Source organism: Lepidochelys olivacea (genome assembly GCF_965140295.1).
Source record: "Lepidochelys olivacea isolate rLepOli2 genome assembly, chromosome: 3".
Classification (NCBI taxonomy): Eukaryota; Metazoa; Chordata; order Testudines; family Cheloniidae; genus Lepidochelys; species Lepidochelys olivacea.
In genome coordinates this window covers 60,302,496-60,328,803 of record NC_140413.1, presented here as the reverse complement: position 1 = coordinate 60,328,803, position 26,308 = coordinate 60,302,496, and the positions used below count along the sequence as shown (strand labels likewise).

At 43.1% G+C, this 26,308-nt stretch overlaps 1 protein-coding gene across 4 annotated transcripts in view; it reads right to left on the bottom strand.

Annotated features, from left to right (window-relative positions):
* SENP6 (SUMO specific peptidase 6) overlaps positions 1-26,308 on the bottom strand; it is a 166,265-nt gene that overhangs the window by 39,538 nt on the left and 100,419 nt on the right. For all 4 annotated transcript variants that reach the window (XM_084624521.1, XM_084624523.1, XM_084624524.1 and 1 more), the window contains 3 exons: positions 25,272-25,439; positions 24,806-24,839; positions 14,307-14,492 (listed from right to left, as the gene is read on the bottom strand). In XM_084624521.1, the coding sequence (XP_084480647.1) occupies positions 14,307-14,492; positions 24,806-24,839; positions 25,272-25,439 (388 nt within the window). The remainder of the gene's footprint in view (positions 1-14,306; positions 14,493-24,805; positions 24,840-25,271; positions 25,440-26,308) is intronic.

Sequence of the window (26,308 nt, the reverse complement as noted above, 5' to 3'; positions counted from 1 at the left end):
ATCTTACGAAGAGAGGGAAGAGCATCTTTGCCAGCAGGCTGGCTAACCTAGTGAGGAGGGCTTTAAACTAGGTTCACCGGGGGAAGGAGACCAAAGCCCTGAGGTAAGTGGGAAAGCGGGATACCGGGAGGAAGCACAGGCAGGAATGTCTGTGAGGGGAGGGCTCCTGCCTCATACTGGCAATGAGGGGCGATCAACAGGTTATCTCAAGTGCTTATATACAAATGCACAAAGCCTTGGAAACAAGCAGGGAGAACTGGAGGTCCTGGTGATGTCAAGGAACTATGACGTGATCGGAATAACAGAGACTTGGTGGGATAACTCATATGACTGGAGAACTGTCATGGATGGTTATAAACTGTTCAGGAAGGACAGGCAGGGCAGAAAAGGTGGGGGAGTAGCACTGTATGTAAGGGAGCAGTATGACTGCTCAGAGCTCCGGTACGAAACTGCAGAAAAACCTGAGTGTCTCTGGATTAAGTTTAGAAGTGTGTGCAACAAGAGTGATGTAGTGGTGGGAGTCTGCTATAGACCACCGGACCAGGGGGATGAGGTGGATGAGGCTTTCTTCCGGCAGCTCACGGAAGCTACTAGATCGCATGCCCTGATTCTCATGGGTGACTTTAATTTTCCTGATATCTGCTGGGAGAGCAATACAGCGGTGCATAGACAATCCAGGAAGTTTTTGGAAAGCGTAGGGGACAATTTCCTGGCGCAAGTGCTAGAGGAGCCAACTAGGGGGGGGGGTGCTTTTCTTGACCTGCTGCTCACAAACCGGGTAGAATTAGTGGGGGAAGCAAAAGTGGATGGGAATCTGGGAGGCAGTGACCATGAGTTGGTTGAGTTCAGGATCCTGACGCAGGGAACAAAGGTAAGCAGCAGGATACGGACCCTGGACTTCAGGAAAGCAGACTTCGACTCCCTCAGGGAACGGATGGCCAGGATCCCCTGGGGGACTAACTTGAAGGGGAAAGGAGTCCAGGAGAGCTGGCTGTATTTCAAGGAATCCCTGTTGAGGTTACAGGGACAAACCATCCCGATGAGTCGAAAGAATAGTAAATATGGCAGGCGACCAACTTGGCTTAATGGTGAAATCCTAGCGGATCTTAAACATAAAAAAGAAGCTTACAAGAAGTGGAAGGTTGGACATATGACCAGGGAAGAGTATAAAAATATTGCTCGGGCATGTAGGAATGTTATCAGGAGGGCCAAATCGCACCTGGAGCTAGCCAGAGATGTCAAGAGTAACAAGAAGGGTTTCTTCAGGTATGTTGGCAACAAGAAGAAAGCCAAGGAATGTGTGGGCCCCTTACTGAATGAGGGAGGCAACCTAGTGACAGAGGATGTGGAAAAAGCTAATGTACTCAATGCTTTTTTTGCCTCTGTTTTCACTAACAAGGTCAGCTCCCAGACTGCTGCGCTGGGCATCACAAAATGCGGAAGAGATGGCCAGCCCTCTGTGGAGATAGAGGCGGTTAGGGACTATTTAGAAAAGCTGGACGTGCACAAGTCCATGGGGCCGGACGAGTTGCATCCGAGAGTGCTGAAGGAATTGGCGGCTGTGATTGCAGAGCCACTGGCCATTATCTTTGAAAACTCGTGGCGAACCGGGGAAGTCCCGGATGACTGGAAAAAGGCTAATGTAGTGCCAATCTTTAAAAAAGGGAAGAAGGAAGATCCTGGGAACTACAGGCCAGTCAGCCTCACCTCAGTCCCTGGAAAAATCATGGAGCAGGTCCTCAAAGAATCAATCCTGAAGCACTTGCATGAGAGGAAAGTGATCAGGAACAGCCAGCATGGATTCACCAAGGGAAGGTCATGCCTGACTAATCTAATCGCCTTTTATGATGAGATTACTGGTTCTGTGGATGAAGGGAAAGCAGTGGATGTATTGTTTCTTGACTTTAGCAAAGCTTTTGACACAGTCTCCCATAGTATTCTTGTCAGCAAGTTAAGGAAGTATGGGCTGGATGAATGCACTATAAGGTGGGTAGAAAGCTGGCTAAATTGTCGGGCTCAACGGGTAGTGATCAATGGCTCCATGTCTAGTTGGCAGCCGGTATCAAGTGGAGTGCCCCAGGGGTCGGTCCTGGGGCCGGTTTTATTCAATATCTTCATAAATGATCTGGAGGATGGTGTGGATTGCACTCTCAGCAAATTTGCGGATGATACTAAACTGGGAGGAGTGGTAGATACGCTGGAGGGGAGGGATAGGATACAGAAGGACCTAGACAAATTGGAGGATTGGGCCAAAAGGAATCTGATGAGGTTCAATAAGGATAAGTGCAGGGTCCTGCACTTAGGACGGAAGAACCCAATGCACAGCTACAGACTAGGGACCGAATGGCTAGGCAGCAGTTCTGCAGAAAAGGACCTAGGGGTGAAAGTGGACGAGAAGCTGGATATGAGTCAGCAGTGTGCCCTTGTTGCCAAGAAGGCCAATGGCATTTTGGGATGTATAAGTAGGGGCATAGCGAGCAGATCGAGGGACGTGATCGTTCCCCTCTATTCGACATTGGTGAGGCCTCATCTGGAGTACTGTGTCCAGTTTTGGGCCCCACACTTCAAGAAGGATGTGGATAAATTGGAGAGAGTCCAGCGAAGGGCAACAAAAATGATTAGGGGACTGGAACACATGAGTTATGAGGAGAGGCTGAGGGAGCTGGGATTGTTTAGCCTGCAGAAGAGAAGAATGAGGGGGGATTTGATAGCTGCTTTCAACTACCTGAAAGGGGGTTCCAAAGAGGATGGCTCTAGACTGTTCTCAATGGTAGCAGATGACAGAACGAGGAGTAATGGTCTCAAGTTGCAGTGGGGGAGGTTTAGATTGGATATTAGGAAAAACTTTTTCACTAAGAGGGTGGTGAAACACTGGAATGCGTTACCTAGGGAGGTGGTAGAATCTCCTTCCTTAGAGGTTTTTAAGGTCAGGCTTGACAAAGCCCTGGCTGGGATGATTTAACTGGGAATTGGTCCTGCTTTGAGCAGGGGGTTGGACTAGATGACCTTCTGGGGTCCCTTCCAACCCTGATATTCTATGATTCTATGACATTTAAAACATCCACCCTGTCTCTCCCCACCACCCGCCCGCAAACAGACATGGCTGCAAAGGAAAAAGGTACCTAGATGATGCCAGATTAAATTTCTGTGTTAGAAAGAGCATCTGGGAACGACTCTCCATGCTCTCTCCTGCTTCTAGAAATCTGGAGTAGCTGCAGCCACATTGGGAGGAGCCAAACATTTAGGAGTCTGTCCTGTTGAACATTACGGTAACCCTAGTTACAGGACCGTCCCTAGACATTGTGGTGCCCTAAGCAGCTCCCCCTGTGGTGGGGGTGGATGGGGGAGCTGCGTCCAAGGCCTGTGTGGGGCAGGAGCAGGCTTGGGGGGCAGGGAGAAACTGCTCCTCAGCATACACTGGTGATGTGGAGTGGGCTGGGGCCAGGTCACTTCACTTCTCGCCACCCGGTAAGTGCAGGGCATGCCTGACCCCTGCTGCAGTCCCCCTGGACATAACTCTGGGGAAGGGATGGAGTGGAAGCAGGGCTGGGGAGGAGCAGGGGTGGAAAGAGGAGGGGCGGGGACTATGGGGAAGGGGTGGAGTGGGCACGGGGCGAGAGCAGGGGCAGGTTTCCTGGACGGCTCAGCAGCTGCATAGTTTGCGTATGGGTAAGGATGGCCCTGCCTAGCTAGTCACTATCTAACTCAGAGAAAAGGAGTATGAAAGTAGATCCAAGATTGTTTTTTCAAAGTTTCATATTTTAAGGCCAAAAGGGACCATTAGACAATCTATTCTTAACTCCTGCATAAACACAGACCATAGCATTTCATCCAGTTACCCCAGCACAGAGTCCAATAAATTGTGCCTGACTAAAGCATATTTTTTAGATAGGCATCTATTCTTGATTGAAAGACATCAAGAGATGGAGAATTCACCATTTCCCTTGGCAGGAGTTCCAACGGTTAGTCACCCCTATCAAAAATCTGTGCCATATTTCTAATTTGAATCTGTCTGGCTTTAACTTCCAGCCATTGGTTCCTACTATACCTTTCTTTGCTGAAAGAAAGAGGCCTTAGTACCCAGTGTTTTCTTCCCATGAAGATAACAGTGTGTAAATACCAAGTCACCTCTGATCTTTTTGATAAATTTAACAGATTGAACTCCTTCAACCTCTCACTGTCAGGCATTTTTTCCAGCCCTTCAATCATTAGCCAATCAGGCATCTCTTTTCATTCTTTCCCTCATGAAAAGAACATGAGGGCCCAGAATGAAAGTGAATGAGTGAATTTTTTGTGGTAATGAGTTTCATAGATTGGCTGTGCACTAATGATATAACTACACTGAAAAAACTAAAAAAAAAAAACCCATACACACCACCCACACAAAATCCTGCGGAAGCAAGTCCCAGAGCCCCAGTCAACTGACTGTGTCTTGTGGTGCTCGCACTATGAGGCAGAGATTCTTGCTCAGAATGGAATCTGGGCTCTGCAACCCCATAATGGGGGTTGGGTCTTGGAGCCCAGGCGGGAACATCTACACTGCTATTTTTAGCCCTGTAGCATGAGCCCAAGTCAGTTGATTTGGGCTCTGAGACTCCCTGCTGTGTGGTTTTTCCCACCTCCCCCAGTGTTGACACACCCTGAAACAGAGAATATTTTTGGGGAGTTTTAAAATTTGCTAGTAAACTGTTCAGTATGATTTAGCAGCAATCTGATGTATACTATATAAGCCAAATAAGATTGAGATGATGTTCAAAGAATGCTCAAACCAACCAGCAAAAATAGTGGACGTATCAGCATCCCATAAAAGTGGAGCGTTGACTCATTCATTTCTAATGTTTGCGACCAGGGGAGTCTTGTTGGTTCCTCTGTTGCTACTGGATTTTCAAGTAGCAGGAGATGTTAAATAAGTTTTGGTGGTATTGTTTGGGCTTAGAACGACTGAGGTGGTTAAGAGCTACTGATATTACATGTCTGGATGCCCTTTCAATTTTTTAAAAGTGCATTTATGTAACAATTTGTAATATAATAGATAAACAATGTACAAACATACGAAGAAGTTTATGATAAGCACATGTCACTCATTAGAAAACACCTTGGTAATTCACTTGTAAACCCAAATTTGCTACGCAACATGTGATTTATCCAAGCTGTTTCTGAAGCACATCTCTCTGTGGTACCTGAATTGATCATCCCTAACTTTTAAGAAACACTTTTCAAATCATGCTTCTCCACTTATATGTTTTCAATCTTCTTAAAAATAAAGTGATTATTAAAAAAGTTCTTTGGTTAACAAGGGCTCAAACTGTGCAGATCCAGAGTAACTCCAGATGTTAGGAATCTGTCTAATATGCCCTGTGGGAAATCAATAGGCTCATCGCTGAGTGGGAGGCTGAAATGGTCAAGAAAGAAAAGTAGGTTTTAACCTACTATTATTTATTTTATATTACAGACTTAAGAACTATGTAGAGATATAGACACTAAATATGAGATTAAATTCTAGATAGTTTTACAAGCCAGCACTTTCAGCAGCAAAAGTAACCTATGAGAATTTCTGTTCACAGTTGATAGCTATGGATCATTGTTTACCTTTCCCAAGCTGTTTCCATGGAAACAAACTGCATGGGAATTAATTTTTTTTTTTTTTAAAAAGACCTTGTTACGTAACAGTAAGAATTCTCAAAATAAACTGTCCCCACACATTCATCCTTTTGTAGTCATGAACTTAAATGCATACATTCTGAACGTTAACAGTAGTTATGTCAAGCTTCCAGATCTACTCCCAGAGATGAACCACTACAGCTTCTGACCAGACTGCAGCATTCTACACCCTGACTTTGCTCAGCAGCTGACATACAACATTTCCTAGCTCCTCAGGGTGAGAATAAGGGAGACAATTAGGACAGATGGTTCATATCCATCTTGCTAACCCTACCCCCAAAACACTGCAACATTAAGTGGTGTCACTGCCTGATTGCTCACCTCCTTGCCCTGAGATACTGATGGAGGAGACTGGCTGATGCAGGGGTGGGATCTGCTGCAAGACTAAGTTTAAACAGCTTCCACTGCTACTTGCTGGTACTACTCTGTGTTGCTTGCACGCTCCAGCATGTACCAATAGCCCTTGGGCTAGTGGAAGAGGTTCTCAGAAATAAGTATAGGTTTATACTTATGGGGGAGAGTTGGCTGGTAGCATACCAGACTAAACTCATAACTTTAAGAACTAAACTGAACTAATTATTAAATTAAAAAAATAACTTTAAATCTGATAAGCTATCAGCAGTTCTTTGTAAACCCACCACCAACAGGATTTGAGGTAGCCGAAAGGGAGAGATGTACCTTCTTTTAAAAATGGGATTTCAGTGCTTTTTAGGCATATGCATAAAGGCAAACAACTCTCAAATACCTAACTACTTTTAATGATTCTACGTCTGCCTGGCTTGGTATACAACTCCAATTGTGAAGACCTGTGCTTGCAATTTCATAAAGGAAATACTTATTTTCTCTGATCAGATCTTTTCTGCCATGAAAATAGAAATCTTCTGACAAGCTAATTCTCAGCTACTGGTTTCCAGTCTCCATTTCCACATTATACTGAACAAGGAAAGGGTTTAAAATATTGACTTGTTCAAAAACCAAAATAGATGCTTCCTGTTGCCACAAATTTTCAGTTTTTATGGAAATGGGACTGGAAAGGGGACTGTTAGTCACCAGTTGAGAGGAAACACTAAAAATCCATTTCACTGCTCAGTAGGCAAACAGAAACTGCACTTACCACAATACAAACAATAATGATGATAAAGCACTAGGCTGAAAACCAGCCTGTGACCTTGGTCTGAGGGAAAAAGCATTTAAAATTTATTTTAGAACAAATTTTTAATAACTGTTTTATTTATTTTATTTTTACTGAATATGCATACTTCCGTGGTAGTTGAAGGCAATTCTTGCATAATCATAGAAACATAGGGCAGGAAGGGACCTTGAGAGGTCATCAACTCCAGTCACCTGTTTTGGAGTAGAACTGAGTACAGCTAGACCACCCCCCTGACATGTGTTTGTCCAACCTGTTATTAAAAACCTCTCATGAGGAGGATCCCACAACCTCCCGCGGTAGCCTATTCCAGAGCTTAACTACCTTTATGGTTAGAAAGCTTTTTCTAATATATAATCTAAATCTCCCTTGCTGTAGATTAAGCATGACTACCTCCTAGACATGGAGAACAATTGATCACCATCCTTTTTATAAACAGCCCTTCATATATTTGAATTTAAGATCCATTGTAACGCCCAAGTCCTTTTCAGTAGCACTACCACCTAGCCAGTCATTCCCCGTTTTGTAGTTGTGCACATGGTTTTTCCATCCTAAATGAAGTACTTTATATTTCATCTTGATTTCAGACCAATTCTCCAATTTGTCAAGATCGTTTTGAATTCTAATCCTGTCCTCCAAGCTGCTTGCAACATCCCAGCTTGGTGTCAACCACAAATTTTAAGCATGTTCTTCATGCCAATATCCAAATCATTAATGAAAATATTGAATAATACCCGACCCAAGACCGACCCCCCGCAGGATTCCACCAAATAGGACCTCTCAGTCCAACAGTGAATCATTGAGAACTACTCTTTGAGTACAGTCTTCCAACCAGTTGTGCACCCACCTAGTAACAATTTAACTAGACTACATTTCCCTAGTTTGCTTATCAGAATGTCATTTGTTCCCCTTTTTAAAGATACTATGTCTACCCTTCTCCAGTACTCTGGGACCTCACTTATCCTCCATGAGTTCTCAAAGGTAATTGCTAACAGTTCTGAGAATGCTTTAGCTAGTTCCTTAAACACCTTAGATCTGCTGACTTGAATACATCTAACTTGCCTAAATATTCTTTTAACCTCTCTATTTTGGCTTAACTTGCCTTCTCCCTTGTGGTTAATATTGTGTTGAATAGGTCACTATTAACCTTTTTAGTGAAGACTGAAGCAAAATAGGCACTGAACACCTCAGCCTTCTTGATGTCATCAGTCATTAGCTCTTCTTCCCCTGTAAGTAGACAACCTACGTGTTCCTTGATCTTTCCCTTGCTCTTAATGAATTTAAAGAACCTCTTCTTATTGCCTTTTATGTCCCTTGCTACGTGCCTTAGTCTTTCTGATTTTGTCCCTATAGGTTTTTACTATTCCTTTGTACGCATCCATCACAATTTGTCCATGTTTCCACATTTTGTAGGATTCCTTTTTGATTTTCAGGTCATTAAAACGCTCCTGATGGAGCCACATTGACCTCTTACTATTCCTCCTATCTTTCCTTTGCATTGGAATAGACTACAATTTTGTCTTAAATATTGTTTCCTTGATAAACTGCCAACTCTCCTAAACAATTTTTCCCCTTAGATTTTCTTCCCATGGGAACTTACCTACCAGAACTTTCAGTTTGTTCAAGTCTGCTTTTTTTCTCTTTCTTTTTTTAATTCCATTGTCCTTATTCTGTTCTCATTCCTTCCTTTCCTTAGAATCATGAAATGAAAAGGTTACTCACCCTGTGCAGCAACTGTGGTTCTTTGAGAAGTATGTCCCTATAGGTGCCCGGCTTCAGTTTTAAATGCACCTCACACACTTTAATCAGAGATTTTTGTTAGCAGTTTCTGTTCAGCCCACACATACACCAAGACTATATGGAGCCCCACAAAGGAAACTCTTGACACAGAGGTAAAGTAGGGTGGGGGACACATCTTGAAGAACCTCAATTACTGCACAGGGTGAGTAACCTTTTCTTCCTCCAGTAGTCTCTAGTGGTGCTCCACTTCATGTGACTCTAGAACAGTAACCTCACAGTGAGCAAGGAGCTTCAGAATCGGGTCCAGAACTGAAGACAGAACTGCATTGCCAACTGCTGCATCAGATCTAAAAGCATGGACCAAAGACACAGTGCTTGGAGAAGGTATATAAAAAACAAACAAACAAAACCAGCAAATGATTAAGATAAAACTCGGATGACACATTAGGTAGGAATTTAGGAGTGTGGACATAAGGACCAGTGAGCTTACCTTCAGTACCTGGAAAGATAATGGAGTAAATAATTAAGCAATCAATTTGCAAACACCTGGAAGATAATAAGGTGATGAGTAACAGTCAGCACGGATTTGTCAAGAACAAATCATGTCAAACCAACCTAATAGCTTTTTTTGATGGGGTAACAAGCCTTGGGGATAGGGGGAAAGCTGTAGATGTGATATCATGGCTTTAGTAAGACTTTTGATGTTGTCTCGCATGATCTTCTCATAAACAAACTAGGGAAATCCATCTAGGTTGCAGCTACTATAAGGTGGGTGCATAACTGGTTGGAAAACTGTTCCCAGAGAGCAATTATCAGCAGTTCACAGTCAATCAATCTGGAAAAACATTGAGTGGAGTCCCACAGGGACCAGTTCTGTTCAATATCTTCATCAACGATTTAGATAATGAGAGAGAGAGTACAGTTATAAAATTTGCAGATGATACCAAGCTGGGAGAGGTCGCAAATGCTTTGGAGGTTAGGATTAAAATTCAAAATGATCTAGACAAACTGGAGAAATGGTATGAACTAAATAGGATGAAATTAAATAAGAACAAATGCAAAGTATTCCATTTAGGAAGGAACAATCAGCTGCACACATACAAAATGGGAAATGATTGCCTAGGAAGGGAGTACTGCGGAAAGGGATCTGGCAAGTCATAGTGGATCACAAGCTAAATATGAGTCAACAGTGTAACACTGTGGTAAAAAAAGAAAACATCACTCTGGGATGCACTAGCAGAAGTATTGTAAGCAAGCTCTACTACAAGCTGATAAGGCCTCAACTGGAGTATTGTGTCCAGTTCTGGGTGCCACATTTCAAGGAAGATGTAGACAAATTGGAGAAGGTCCAGAGAAATGCAACAGAAGTGATTAAAGGTCTAGAAAACATGACCTGTGGGGGACGATTGAAAAAACTGGGTTTGTTTAGTCTGGAGAAGAGAAGACAGAGGGGCATGATAACCGTTTTCAAGTACAGAAAAGGTTGTTACAAGGAGGAGGCTTAAATTGCAGCAATGGCAGTTTAGGTTGGACATTAGGAAAAGCTTACTAACTGTCAGGGTGGTTAAGCACTAGAATAAATTGCCTAGGAAGGCTGTGGAATCTCCATCACTGGATATTTTTAAGAGCAGGTTAGAGACACACTTGTCAGGGATGGTCCAGATAATGCTTAGTCCTGCCATGAGTGCAGGGGACTGAAGTTGACCTCTCGAGGTTCCTTCTGGTCCAACAATTCTATGTAATCTTGTCCTTGAATACTGTGAAAGGACTGTCTACCATTAAAGCCGAACCGTCTCCAACTCTTTGGGCTGATGTGATGGCTACCAAGAAGGTGGTTTTCACTAACGGGTTAGGTAAGGAGAAGGTCACCAGAGGGAGGTGGTGTGAGGTGCGTAAGAACTAGATTGAGATCCCAAGCCGGAGTGGGGTCTTTCACTTGAAGGAAAAGGTTCCCCACACCTTGACAAACCTTAAGGTTGTTGGGTGAGCAAACACTGAACCCTTCCACTGGGAAACAAAAGGCTGTTAAGGTGGCCAAATGAACCTTGACCGAGCTGGCTGGTAATCCTATTTTCTTCAGTTTCAACAGGTACCAAGATAACCAAGAGTGCAGCAGATTCGGTTGCAAGTCAGAGTTTACACAATGGGCTAAATCTTTTCTGCTTTTGCAAGTATGTGTTTCAGGTATATTCCTTCCTACTGTTTAACACCATCTGTTGTACTTGGTAGAACAGGTAGCCTCTGGCCCCACACACCATCAAGTAATCATGCACTGAGGTGGAGAATTGCTCGGAATTCTGGTGGGGACGAGAGGGGGTTCAATCAGTATCTGGAACTCAAATAATTGGATAGGATGGGCTCTCTGGGCAGTCTGTGACCCACTACATTTTCTTTTGTTTGTAGGGGGTGTAAATTCCGCGAGATTGCTAAATGGTCCTGGAGTCTTTCAAACTGTGCAGGGACTCATCTGTAACCTCTGAAAACAACTTCAGACCATCAAAGGGAGGTCCTCTGCAGTGCTTTGGACCTCTCTGGGAAAGCTGGACAGTTGAAGCGAGGATACACGACAACTACCACCAAAGAGGGAACAGGCCACTGTGTCTGCCACATCTAGCAAGGCTTGAAGGGATATCCTGGCCAGTGATTGTGTCTTTGCAATGATGGTCTGATGTTGCTCTTTGCTCAGATAGAAGGTGCTCGATAAAAGCAGTAAATTTCATGTAGTTTGTGTAATTATATTTTGCCATGAACACCTGAAAATTTCAATTCGAAATTGCAGGATTGCAGATGTGAGGGCTTCCATCAAAAAAAAGGGCTTGACTTATTGTAGTGGTGTTTCCCCTATTCATTCACAACATCCACCACTGGAGAGTTTGGAGTGGGGAAGGGTAAGAATAAAAATTTGGAGTCATTGGTGGGGAAATATTTGTTATCTGTCGTTTGCATGTTGATAGTACTGTAGCTGGGGTCTGCCAAACAGTCCTCACCAGATCAAAAAGTGCTTCACTGACAGGTAATGCAATTCTGGTCAGTGGTCAATTCTGCAGAATGTCCAGCAACTTACATTGTGATTCCTTGACCTCTTCCAGTGATTTTCTTGACTTCTTCTGCAGTGATTTCTGTCACCCCTTTTATGACGTCCTGAAATCGCTGGACATCATCAGCCATTGACAGTGGTAAAGGCATAACTGCCTAATCTGGAGACAAAGTGGATATGGTAGTTTGAGGGATAGCCTCCTTATTTACCATGGCTTCCTGCTTCTCAAATGTCTCCTCCTGACGAATGAGCTGGGGTGGAAGTGAATGTATCCCTCTCTCATCTCAGTGGAAGATACTCAGGGCCTTGGAAAATTGTTGGTATTCCTCATAGGGCTCCCAGTATGGCCACTGCGTTTGTGTGTTGGTGGGGGGGGGGCATACAGGAGAAATGGCATCCAAGGCTGTTCTCACCATCTGTGATGTCTTCCTTGAAATTCCTCATTCCCTCCAAGAGTGGGTTTCTGTATGGACATTTAGGAGAGCCCTGCACCGAGATGAAAGAGACTGAAGGGATATCTCCATCATCATCCTCAACACTGTCCACTGGAGGAGCCCCTACCAAACAGGGTGGTGAATAGGGCGGTAGCACAGGTAGATGGAGCGGGTCTCAGGCAGTGTTCCCTCTAATTTTTTATGTCTATGTATGGAATGAATTTTGTTATGTGCACCAATATGGAGGTGATATGAGATATCACCTTCATATTGGTGCATATAAAATTCAGGTGGTGGGGGAGGGGCCGAGGGGTTCGGAGTGTGGGAGGGGGCTCAGGCTGGGGCAGAGGGTTGGGTGTGGGGATGCGGGAAGAGGGCTCTGGGGTGGGGCTGGGGCTCAGGGCTGGGACAGAGGGTTGGGTGTGTGGGCTGTGGTATGAGGCTGAGGTCGAGGGGCTTGGGGTGCAGGCTGCCCCAGGACTGTGATAGGGGGGAGAGAGGCCCCCCCCCCCGCCCCTCTCTCCGGCAGGCATGGGCCAGGGGAGGGGCTCCTCTCCCTGGCAGCTCCAGCAGGCCTGGGCCGGGCCAAGGGAAGGGCTCCTCTCCCCTGGCAAGTTGGGGGCAGGTCTGCACTGGGGCCAGCGGGGAGCGGCACCTCTCCCCACCGCAGCCCTAAGCCCCTGCATGGAGCTTAATAGGCGGCTGCGCAGCCACGCAGTTTAGGGGAAACTTAGGTCACAGTAACAAGAAGCGCTTGATACCCATAAACAGTGGCTCTGAAGCAGGGTGGCTCTGAAGAAGGGAACTTTCCATCATTAGCATCCTTGATTTAATCTCCCAGTTCTTCCTTGCCCTGGATTTAAGCACCAGACGGAAGTTACATTTGAGAGATGTCCGACTTTCCACAGCCGCAAATGTACTTGGAGTGGCTAACCGGGACGGCCACTTCCCGGTTGTCAGTGTTTGAACCGTGGTAAGCTGGGCAAGCCTCCCCAGAGGAAAGGGAGAGGAACAAAACTCTTTCACCTACTAAACTAAGATAATCTAACTAGCAAACTAACTAGGCACTGGGGAGGGCAGGGAGAAGAGAGAGAGGGAGGTGGAGAACACCCTTTTAACAGAGATATGCTCAAGGCAGACACACTAAATGCTCTGCCTCAGGCCAAGGCTGGTGTGAAGGAACAGAGGGAGGTCCACTTTTGCAGCCCTAAATAGCCTCAGTTCGAGGTATGAAGCATGCACAGGCCGAACAGATGATGCTAACAAAAACCCCCAATCGACGGTGTGTAGGGCACATGTACACCTGAAGTGGAACACTTAGGACACCACTTGAAGAGCTGTCATTTCATGATGACTTTCATCAAAATTACCTTCCATCTTCAGATTTGCTATCAATTCCTCCCTGATGGTCAGAATCAAGTCTAAAATGGCTGTCCTCCTGGTTGCTATGTCCACTTTCTGAAACAAAAAATCGCCCGCAATACATTCCAAGAACTTATTGGAAATTTTGTGTTTTGCACAATTACTTTTCCAACAGATGTCTGAGTAGTTAAAGTCCCCCATCACTACTAGATTCTGTGTTTTGGATATTTCTGTTATGTGGCTGAAGGCAATCTTCCTTCAGTCTAACAGCATAAGTAAAGCATAACTTGTGTGTTGCTTAAATTCAGTACAGACATACACACACACACATAAAATCTTAAAACACATCTATGTAAGAGTGATGGACTGCATACTAGATAGAAAAGTACAGTAGATTAATATGCTATGCTTTAAAGTCAGGAACTCTAAAATGAAATTCAGCTTAAATCTAATATAAAATAAAATAGCTCTTGACTTGCCAGTAAATATTTGATCACATCACAAGATTACCATAAGAACGTGGTATAATTTGTTACTGTTTCTATTCAAGCAGAGGTCCTGCTGTAGAAAGGGGGGGTAACAGTGAAATTACAAGATGATCTTGTCATGACAATTTAACACCCCAGATAAAAAAAAATTTACTCACCTGTGTTTCACCCGGATTACTGATAAAGAACTAATTTTACTAACCTGACAACATATTAACAATAATATGTACGTGGGGTGAGTGGGAGAAAAGAATGTTGATGGGCTGTTTTAAGTTGTCCAGTCAGAGATGCACAGGAAGGCGACAGTGTCTGACTAAACCATATATCACTCTAGCCAGTGATATTAGTCTCACTTTTTTAAAGCACTTACAAGATGACCCAAATATTAAAAACACAATTTAAGATACAGTAATAGACAAACTTGGTTTACTTACTCACTCCTTTACAGTCATACCAGACATTATCCTTCTCCCTACTCATCTTCAGTTGGGATCTCAGGCTAAGACAGGCAGCAGGTACTGTTTGCAGAAACACTACTGGTAACTTTCGGACACCACACCACTCACATTTGGTAAGTTCAGAAGTTTTTAAATTAATCTCTCGGGAATCACTTTCTGACTCTAGGGAAAAAACCAAAATTTCATTAAAGCCTATATGAAGATGCCCTTTGCAACTTTTCATTTTAGTTTTAATGAGAATTGACAATTCGTTTGCTGCAGCCAAAGGAATTTTTAATAAGTTTCAGATTCAAAAACAACATAGGTGGTGATTTCCGTTTCAAAATTAAAAGTCTCTATTGTCACTAGGCAGGAAAGCCATTAAGCTTAATGCAAAGACACATATAAATTTATTCTAATCCATTCTTTATTCCATGGAAGAAAAGATTCCCAGGGTAATTACAGTTGTCTCTGCCTGCAGTATTGCAAATTTTAAAATGAACCTATGAAATGTGCTTAGCATAGACCTCTGAAATGTGCTCTGCCCATGTCCTCTAAGGCAGTGGTTCTCAAACGGGGGTCCGCAGCCTCCTGGGGGCAGTGAATAAGTTCAGGGGGTCCACCAAGCAGAGATGGCATTAGACTTGCCAGAGCCTCCTTGCCGCCTCTGCACAGTGCTGCCCCATGGATGCTGGAGCTGAAGCATGAGCAACTGAGCATTGTGGGCACCCCACATTGTGTGGCTCCGGGCATCTGCCCTGCTTGCTACCTCCTAACACCGGCCCTGGATTTTATATACAGAAAACAATTGTTGCAGCTACCAGGTAATCACAGTTCATGTGTATACTATATACTATAACCCACGTGGGCTGCATGTTTTTATAGTGTGTTCAGGGGACCTCGGAAAGAAAAAGGTTGAGAACCCCTACTCTAAGGAAGGGGAGTTTTAAAATGAAGGAGGGAATAAAGGTACACGTGAACTGTGATCACCTGGTAGCTCCTAGAAAAGGGTGTGAGACCACACCAAAATGGTACAGTTCTTTAAAGGAGTGAACTTGAGCTATATTACATAGCTTTCCACTTTACAGCTATATTTTATTGGCCGAGCAAAGTGAAGTCCTAGACATAAATAGCTGACATTTCTCCATTTGGATGTAACACAGTAACTATTGAACAACACAATTCCAAAATTTCAGAGAATGTTCCTGGCCTTAATGGACAGAATCCTATTGATTTTGGTGAAAATGCAAGCCATATCTGGTTAACAGACCCAGCAGCTTCAACCAGGTCTAGAATTGTCTACATATCAAAGAATCTGTTGATGGCAACCATTACACCTTCCATCATAACAATACCCTACATTCTCCCTATCTCAGTTCTGTCCATCCTCTCAAAAGATTTTAATATGTTGACCCCTGAATGACAGGGGGGAAAAAGATGGTGAGGGGGAGGGGACCCTGCTACAAGAGGAGAAAGCAGTACTAATTCTTTGTTTAGACTGACACTATGCAATAACCATTAACAAATATCTGCTAATGGCTGGGGAGATGGTTCAGATTCCTATAATTGCTAACACGAAGCGACTTACTATACATATACCCTGCACACAAAAGTAATTTACATTAGAACATTCTTCTCTCCCCTGCCTGTATGTTAGCGTCAACCAGATTTGACACCTTGTTCTTTAGACTGTAAGATCTTTGCAATTGAGACTACAAATGTATAAATCAATCATAAATTGCCTACTATAATGGGACCCCGACCTGGTCTAGGTCACTAGGCACTACCACAATACACAATACTGAAGATTTCCTGGACAGATGTCAGGATATGCTTCTACGGACAAAACATTCTGAAGATTCAGAGCAGGCTGCGCAGCGGGGACAGGACGGTGAAGAAATTTGGCAGCATGTGACCTCCAGAAGAAGAAAGGGGAGCGTCCATATACCAGCAATGCCGATACAGGTAAGCAACTATTTTCATATTCTCTCCACAGGTACTAATGCGGAGAGTGGACTAGATGATACATCTGAGGGAAGGGAACAGAAGGAGACTCTGCTGACTGGAAGGCATGAGATGCACTGTCCATGAGATGCACTGTCCAAGAGAAGGAGATGGGTGGTGGTGGTCGGGGAATCTCTCCTCAGGGGAACTGAGTCATCTATCTGCCACCCTGATCTGGAAAACCGAGAAGTCTGCTGCTTGCCAGGAGCTAGGATTCAGGATGTGACGGAGAGACTGCCGAGACTCATCAAGCCCTTGGATCGCTAACCCTTCCTGCTTCTCTACGTGGGCACCAATGATACTGCCAAGAATGACCTTGAGCGGATCACTGCAGACTACGTGGCTCTGGGAAGAAGGATAAAGGAGTTTGAGGTGCAAGTGGTATTCTCATCCATCCTCACCGTGGAAGGAAAAAGCCTGGGTAGAGACTGTCCAATTGTGGAAGTCAACGAATGGCTACGCAGGAGGTGTCGGAGAGAAGGCTTTGGATTCTTTGACCATGGGATGGTGTTCCAAGAAAGATGAGTGCTGGGCAGAGACAGGCTCCACCTAACAAAGAGAGGGAAGAGCATCTTCGCAAGCAGGCTGGCTAACCTAGTGAGGAGGGCTTTAAACTAGGTTCACCGGGGGAAGGAGACCAAAGCCCTGAGGTAAGTGGGGACGTGCGATACCGGGAGGAAGCACCAGCAGGAGAGCGCGAGAGGGGAGGGCTCCTGCCTCATACTGAGAAAGAGGGACTATAAGCGAGTTATCATGTGCCTATACACAAATGCAAGAAGCCTGGGAAACAAGCAGGGAGAACTGAAAGTCCAGGCACAGCCAAGGAATTATGATGTGATTGGAATAACAGACTTGGTGGATAACTCACATGACTGGAGTAATGTCATGGATGGATATAAACTGTTCAGGAAGGACAGGCAGGGCAGAAAAGGTGGGGGAGTTGCACTGTATGTAAGAGAGCAGTATGACTGCTCAGAACTCCGGTATGAAACTGCAGAAAAACCTGAGAGAGTCTCTGGATTAAATTTAGAATAAGTGTGAGCAACAAGGGTAATGTCGGGGTGGGAGTCTACTACAGACCACCGAACCAGGGGGATGAGGTGGACGAGGCTTTCTTCTGGCAACTAACGGAAGTTACTAGATCGCAGGACCTGGTTCACATGGGAGACTTCAATCACCCTGATATCTGCTGGGAGAGCAATACAGCGGTGCACAGACAATCCAGGAAGTTTTTGGAAAGTGTAGGGGACAATTTCCTGGTGCAACTGCTGGAGGAACCAAGTGGGGCAGAGCTCTTCTTGACCTGCTACTCACAAACTGGGAAGAATTAATAGGGGAAGCAAAAGTGGATGGGAACCTGGGAGGCAGTGACCATGAGATGGTCGAGTTCAGGATCCTGACAAAGGGAAGAGAGGAGAGCAGCAGAAAACAGACCCTGGACTTCAGAAAAGCAGACTTTGACTCCCTCAGGGAACTTATGGGCAGGATCCCCTGGGAGATAACATGTGGGGGAAAGGAGTCCAGGAGAGCTGGCTGTATTTTAAAGGATCCTTATTGAGGTTACAGGGACAAACCATGCTGATGTGTAGAAAGAATAGTAAATATGGCAGGCGACCAGCTTGGCTTAACAGTGAAATCCTTGCTGATCTTAAACACAAAAAAGCAGCTTACAAGAAGTGGAAGATTGGACAAATGACCAGGGAAGAGTATAAAAATATTGCTCAGGCATGCAGGAGTGAAATCAGGAAGGCCACATCACACTTGGGGTTGCAGCTAGCAAGAGATGTTGTGGTTGCAGCTAGCAAGAGATGTTAAGAGTAACAAGAAGGGTTTCTTCAGGTATGTTAGCAACAAGAAGGAAGTCAAGGAAAGTGTGGGCCCTTTACTGAATGAGGGAGGCAACCTAGTGACAGAGGATGTGGAAAAAGCTAAATTTACTCAATGCTTTTGTTGCCTCTGTCTTCACAAACAAGGTCAGCTCCCAGACTGCTGCACTGGGCAGCACAGCATGGGGAGGAGGTGACCAGCCCTCTGTGGAGAAAAAAGTGGTTCGGGACTATTTAGAAAAGCTGGATGAGCACAACGCAATGGGGCCGGATGCGCTGGATCCAAGAGTGTGAAAGGAGTTGGCGGATGTGATTGCAGGGCCAGTGGGCATTATCTTTGAAAACTCATGGCGATCGGGGGAGGTTCCGGACTACTGGAAAAAGGCTAATGTAGTACCCATCTTTAAAAAAGGGAAGGAGGAGGATCCTGGGATCTACAGGCCAGTCAGCCTCACCTCAGTCCCTGGAAAAATCATGGAGCAGGTCCTCAAGGAATCAATTCTGAAGCACTTAGAGGAGAGGAAAGTGATCAGGAACAGTCAACATGGATTCACCAAGGGCAACTCATGCCTGACTAATCTAATTGCCTTCTATGATGAGATAACTGGTTCTGTGGATGAAGGGAAAGCAGTGGACGTGTTATTCCTTGACTTTAGCAAAGCTTTTGACATGGTCTCCCACAGTATTCTTGCCAGCAAGTTAAAGAATTATGGGCTGGATGAATGGACTATAAGGTGGATAGAAAGCTGGCTAGATTGTTGGGCTCAACGGGTAGTGATCAATGGCTCCATGTGTAGTTGGCAGCCGGTATCAAGTGGAGTGCTCCAAGGGTCGGTCCTCGGGCCGGTTTTGTTCAATATCGTCATTAATGATTTGGAGGATGGTGTGGATTGTACCCTCAGCAAGTTTGCAGATGATACTAAACTGGGAGGAGAGGTAGATATGCTGGAGAGTAGGGATAGGATATATAGGTACCTAGACAAATTAGAGGATTGGGCCAAAAGAGATCTGATGAGATTCAACAAGGACAAGTGCAGAGTCTTGCACTTAGGATGGAAGAATCCCATGCACCGCTGCAGACTAGGGACCGAATGGCTAGGCAGCAGTTCTGCAGAAAAGGACCTAGGGGTGACAGTGGACGAGAAGCTGGATATGAGTCAACAGTGTGCCCTTGTTGCCAAGAAGGCCAATGGCATTTTGGGACGTATAAATAGGGGCACTGCCAGCAGATCGAGGGAAGTGATCGTTCCCCTCTATTCGACATTGGTGAGGCCTCATCTGGAGTACTGTGTCCAGTTTTGGGCCCCACACTACAAGAAGGATGTGAAAAAATTGGGAAACGTCTAGCAGAGGGCAACAAAAATGATTAGGGGACTGGAACACATGACTTATGAGAAGAGGCGGAGGGAACTGGGGTTGTTTAGTCTGCAGAAGAGAAGAATGAGGGGGGATTTGATAGCTGCTTTCAACTACCTGAAAGGGGGTTCCAAAGAGGATGGATCTAGACTGTTCTCAGAGGTAGAAGGTGACAGAACACGGAGTAATGGTCTCAAGTTGCAGTGGGGGAAGGTTTAGGTTGGATATTAGGAAAAACTTTTTCACTAGGAGGGTGGTGAAACACTGGAATGCGTTACCTAGGGAGGTGGTGGAATCTCCTTCCTTTGAAGTTAAGGTCAGACTTGACAAAGCCCTGGCTGGGATGATTTAGTTGGGGATTGGTCTTGCTTTGAGCAGGGGATTGGACTAGATGACCTCCTGAGGTCCCTTCCAACCCTGATATTCTATGAAAAATAATAAAATTTCTTTAGTGACAATTTGGACCACATCAGTGACTACACACACACACACGTTCTCAGCAATAAAGTAGGAACTTAAATCTTACTTAGTGTTGGACGGATATATTTAAAGCAGATCATCATTTTAGCGTGAAAGCCATTTGACTACTGCCTGCAACACCACTCTGCAAAGACTACAAAAGCAAACTTATTCTATGACATTTGGCAAAGAGATAAGCTTGAAAATCTCTTTTTAGACACTTCCCCTTTTTCTACTCACAAAGATCCTCCTAAGCAAGTAGAGTGGGATTTTAAAAGATTCTGGTTCTCTCTTTTTCTGCTGGAACATAATCTCTCATTAGTTTCCTAGTTCATCTAAAAGATGGTGGATTCAGAAGCCACTAAGTGTACGTTTTTCAAAAGTGCTGACGTTACTTAGGAGCACAAGTCTCACTGACTTGTCCCCCCTCCCCCCCGAAAGGGACTTAGTCACTTAAGTATCAGGGTGTAACCATGTTAGTCTGTATCAACAAGGAGTCTGGTGGCACCTTAAAGACTAACAGATTTGAGCATAAGCTTTCATGGGTAAAACCCCCACTTCTTCAGATGCATGGAGTAAAAATTACAGATACAGACATAAATATACTGACACATGAAGGGAAGGGAGTTACCTCACAAGTGGAGAACCCAGGGTTGACAGGGCCAATTCGATCAGAGTGGATGTAGTCTACTCCCAATAATAGATGAGGAGGTGTCAATTCCAGGAGAGGCAAAGCTGCGTTTGTAATGAGCCAGCCACTCCCAGTCCCTATTCAAGCCCAAATTAATAGTGTTAAATTTGCAAATGAATTTTAGTTCTGCTGTTGCTTTTTGAAGTCTGTTTCTGAAGTTTTTTTGTTAAAGTATAGCTACTTTCAAATCTGTTATAGAATGTGCAGGAAGATTGAAGTGTTCTCCTACTGGCTTTTGTATGTTACCATTCCTGGTGTCCGATTTGTGTCCATTTATTCTTTTACAAAAGAACTGTCCGGTTTGGCCAATGTACATGGCAGAGGGGCATTGCTGGCACATGATGGCATAATTAACATTAGTAGATGTGCAGGTGAACGAGCCCCTGATGGTGTGGCTGATGTGGTTGGGTCCTCTGATAGTGTCGCTAGAGTAGATATGGGGACAGAGTAGGCAACGAGATTTGCTACAGAGATTGGTTCCTGGGTTAGTGTTTCTGTGGTGTGGTGTATAGTTGCTGGTGCCACCGAACTCTCTGTTGTTTTAGTCACTTAAGTCAAGTTTAGGTTTTTAAAAGTGCGCATGTTCTGATGCAAATGTAAAAGTCTTCAAGACTTCCTCAACTCTGCTGTCCTTTCTATGCAAGGTGAGCACTATGGACACCCAGCAATGTTGTTCTCTCTCTTTAGGAATCTTTGAGTAAGGACCAGATGTAGAGATGGTCATTTCCTGGTTCAGGGGAAGGGTCAATAATATTTTGGGTCTGAATTTCAAGGCTGTTCAGGATGACATTATTCTGGTGAAAAACTGTGCAAGGCAACTTGTAGGAAAGGGTGTGCAAATTTCCTATTCTTCTTACCTAACATATTAGCAACAGGATTTAAGAATAGAAGTTGCTGGGAGAACATTCATATTTATTAAAAAAAATTTAGCACAAGGTTTAAGTCTCATGTGGGACAGGAGACTAGCTACTTGTCTCAATATATCTACTGCCTTTCAGTAACATGGCAACAATTTCATCAACATGCCATATCCCTAGTCTCTGAATGCTAACTCACAGTTGCTTGGAACAACTGGCACCAAAACCAAGATTAAATAAACTACAGGAATTCCGGCATGACTGGCACAGATTGCTGATAGATTGTGGAGTTTCTTCTTAGCTCAAGTAATCCATTTCCCTGAAAACACTACCTGTGCCTTGCTAGGGATCTCCATAGGTCACAGTTATGCCAGTGTGCAAAAGACTTCTTACTGCTGAATCCTGAACATTTTCCATACTGTGTGTCTGGGACTCATTGGTCAGATGTTATTTTGATCACGAGCAGAAGAAATTCCCTGGCTCTCCCCAAGACTGGGGCTCTGTACTTGGACATTTGTATCATATGGCCGACTGTTTTAAATTTGGTAAGTTTTCCTGAGGCTTTTTACCTTTTTAGTAGTGAAAGGACTTATGTAGTGGAAGCTTGCCTGCTTGCCTTCTGGCTTGATCATCTTTTTCCCGGACAGCAGGTCCTTGTCTCCTCAGATAACCGGATCTCTTTTGCTGTATCACTGTCTTGGAAGGCCCATCTGAACAAGGCCTTGGCTCTTTGAAGCAGCTCAGGACTGCTGGAACTAGTCAGGCTTTGGAGGATGGATCTGTCCATTGTTTTAGCCACAAAGCTCTACTATTTGCCACAGTGAAGGTAACCATGACTCCAGAAGTTGATAGAACTGTATCATATACATGACACTTGCCCAATGCTGAGTCCTCACTTTGGATCTCTAGTGACCTGCTAATGATTTGCCCCCCTCTCACGATCACCTGTGTGGTGCATGCCTTATCAACTGAAGCTTACAACAGAAGATTTGACACCTCATATGATCATTTAAGGGATGTCTCCCTTTTTCCATCAATGAAATTTACAAAAAGCGCTTCTCCTTCCATAGGAATTGTCATTCTCTTTGCTACCTCCAATATGATGCCCAGGTGCTCAGTAGGTGTCTTTGCATCTGAAGATCTGAAATAACAGAGCCTTTAATGTTACACTAGGGGGCTGGTTTCTTGTATGGGATATTTCATTTATTGTTAATTATTACTATCACATAGAGGGGAAGGGCAGCACCGTGGGGCCCTAAAGACAAGAACAGTATAAGGTCTAAACACTTCCTGGAATTCCAGAATACCTGCCATCCTTGACAAGTATGGATATGTTTATGTGGAGTTTGACACACTGGACACTGGGCGTCTGGACTGACATACTAAACTTTCATCTCCTCCTCTCTGTTCTTCCACTGACCAATGTCACCCACGTAAACCTGGCAATAAGATGGCCACTTCTTTCTCTAACAATAGATGAAGACCTGCTAGTGCTATACGGGAACAGGAGCAAGGCTAGTAAGACCCAGGTATTTTTGGAAAGTGGAGAGAAGAAATTTGAGACAGTCTTCCATGGAGATACATACAAATACATAGTTAAAGCAAGTACAGAGGGAATGTTCAAAACCACAGCTTTTCCCTATGGAAGCCCAGTCAGTACTATGACTTTCATGCGCAGAACAAAATCTCAAAGATCCAAGGAAAAGAAAAAAGGTTTGATTAAATATTTACTCAGCAGGATAAACTCTAGTTGGCTATATCCCTAAATCTAAATTATGACTACAAGGTTGAAAAAGACAGATGAACTGTAGATACAAGCTAGACTGTAATAAAACCTGTAATAATCTACTGAAAATAAAATTCACAAGAATTTTTATCTTGAAATATATGAAGCTGTTCGAAAACTAAATGTGGTTTCAGATAATGAAGTAATAATTAGAGCTGGCTGGGAATTTTTTTTTTGTCCGCCCTGAAAAAAAATCAATTAATTTTTTTATGTTCTAATTGAAAAACTGGCTGCTGAAAACAAAATTTTTAAAGTTTTCAGGGTTGTTTTTTTTTAAATAAATGAAAATAAATTTTGGGATGTCAAAAATTTACATTTCCCATGGAAATCTGTTCTGTCAAAATAGTCATTAAAAAATAGCAGGTGGAAGTTTTTCGACCATGTCTAATACGATTTCTGGTGAAAAGGAATATCCAGATTTCATTTCATATATAAAGGTGGTGATTCCTGAACTACTGAATGACATTTGTAAAGGATAATCTCTTAATATACAAAGTCTTAACATCCAGCAAAGCACACGCTTAACTTTAGCAAAGTACATGCTTAACTTGAGTAGTCCCACTGACCCATGCTTAAGTTCTTTGTAGTATAGGGCCTTACTGCATATATCGTGGAAATACTGAACCATTATAATTTGTCAACATTTACATGAAGGCCTTACACAAGAATGACTATTCCATAAGGAGGGAAACCTTATTTTCCCCAGAACTTAGCTTTGCAACATAGTCAAAAAGAGTAAAAAGATTAGGAGGGGAAAACAGAGCTTATTCATAAAGGGAATATCTGCAGCCTTATGATTCCCCAAATTAAGTCACTATAAAAAAAAAAAGTCCTACCTCCTCTGGGACATGAAATATGCAAACTGCTCGCGAGACAAAAGAAAAGGAAAAAATATTCTAAAGAGGGAGGAGGAGGATGAATTGGGTGCAGATACGGAGGATAACCAGTAACCAAAACAATAATTTACTCACTTGCTGAGCTTGCTATTTTCATCTTGTTGAACTGAGCTGATGATAAAGTGTTAAAAGGTATAGGTATAAAAGTGTTACTAGTATCATCCTTGTCAGGTGTGACTGCAACCCCTCTCAGAGGAAGATGCACACCAACAGTCATTATTACAACTAGGAAAATCTATGATCATGTAATTGTGACTATACTACAACAATCTAATGAATTTTAAATTTTCCTCCAGGGTAAGAATACATTATATTGAAATAAGTCAATCCCTGCTAATGGTGGATAGATTATTTATATGACCAAAGTTCTTTACTTCTCCAGACATTACCAATCAATATCAAGGACAGTTATATACATATCTCAGATTTTTATATTAGTTGCTGTCTGTGGGGAAAAGGGATCTAGTATAACTTACTGTTACAAATATTTATATACACACACAAGAAAACTTTACTACATTTAAAGAAAATAATCAAAAATTAAGCTTTGAACCATTTCTAAACAAAAACCCAACTTCTTTATGAAGAATTTCTGCAAGGGGAAAGAAAGTAAGTACTGACCTTCAAGACGTATCTTGATAAAATCAAGGCAAAACTGTGAAAGATACAACTATATTAGTATTATATATTGCTGGAATTCCATAACCCATGCTTCCGCCAAAATAAGCCCCCCAAAAGCCTTCATAGTAAGTTAGTTAGTCATATTAGTTAAAACCCCAACTTTTAAAAACCAAGTTTTAAGAAAGCTGACTTCAAGACTGAATGCAGTATATATTTAAACCAAATTTAAAGAAATTAGCATCTTCCATATATGTCAATGTCCCTGTTTGTCAGCCTGATTGTTGAACATATACAGGATTTCTCTCTGTATTTACTTTGGCTTTCATTTAAAAGGTTTAAAATACCCTGAAAAAACATACACGTGACTTTTGCCTTCTAACCAAAGAGATTATTATTGCTACTTACTAATATTCCAAAATGACAACCTAATTTGAAAAGGGGACTGATAAAGCAGAAGTGTACTTACAATCACAGGTTCCACAACCATTCTTCGAAGGGTTCCTATTCGTATACTTCGACAGTGTAGAATGACGCTTTCCCAGGAGTTTTGGTAATTTATAGGTACAGCATCAGTTACTTCTTGAGAAGTAACTTTACGACGTTTTACTGGTGTGTTAGATACAATGTTGCCAAACTGCAAAGTAATTTTCAAGTATCAGAATTTCTCATTACTATTTGCTGTTAATGCAGAAACCCATTAAATTGTAACAACTTAATTTTCACCCATTTTTGCATAGATAAATAGGACTACATAATATTGATACCAACTGTATAAAGGCTGTTATTCCCCCAAGAATTTCCGGTGACATCAAAATCAGGAAAACAAAGTTTAAGTATTTTGTTAATGCAACCAGATTACAGATGCAACTATTAGTGCTGTTTGTGTACATTTTGCCACAATTATGAATTGTTTTAGTGCTTTTGGAGTTGCCAAAAAACAACATAATTACACTAATGCATTGAAGTGTGGTGCTGCTTGACATGCTCAAGACGGCTTCTCTCCTTCCTCAAAATGTTCTTTTTGGTTTTATTAGTACATTCTTTGGGGGACTGAAAGTGCAGAACTATTATTCTTGAAGTACAGCACATGAGAATGTTACCAGGATCACAACATTCCAGAAGAGAGATCATGCATAACCATGGACACCCTCAGGGGACCTCTGTCGGAGGGCTGTTAGATTTTTAGGGCAGATTCCAGAATGAAGAACCTGAGCACTGATAGAAGGCATTTGGAGATTGGCTTCAACTCAAAGAATATAGTGAACCTGAAGTGATGCATTAGCTCAAGAGACGTGTCTGCTTTGATTTTCAAGAAGAACAATTCTAGAATATTGTTTTTAGAAGGAAAGCTGATCATTAATTGTCAGACAAGGTTTTCAATCTTAATGATACACATTTTTACTTTGTTCTATTCTGTTGAACAGTTTTCTGTGTTCATCTCATGTTTAGTGTTGATATTCTCTTTTCATGAAAAACTTGTGCTAAGGCTTGATTTTAGTTATA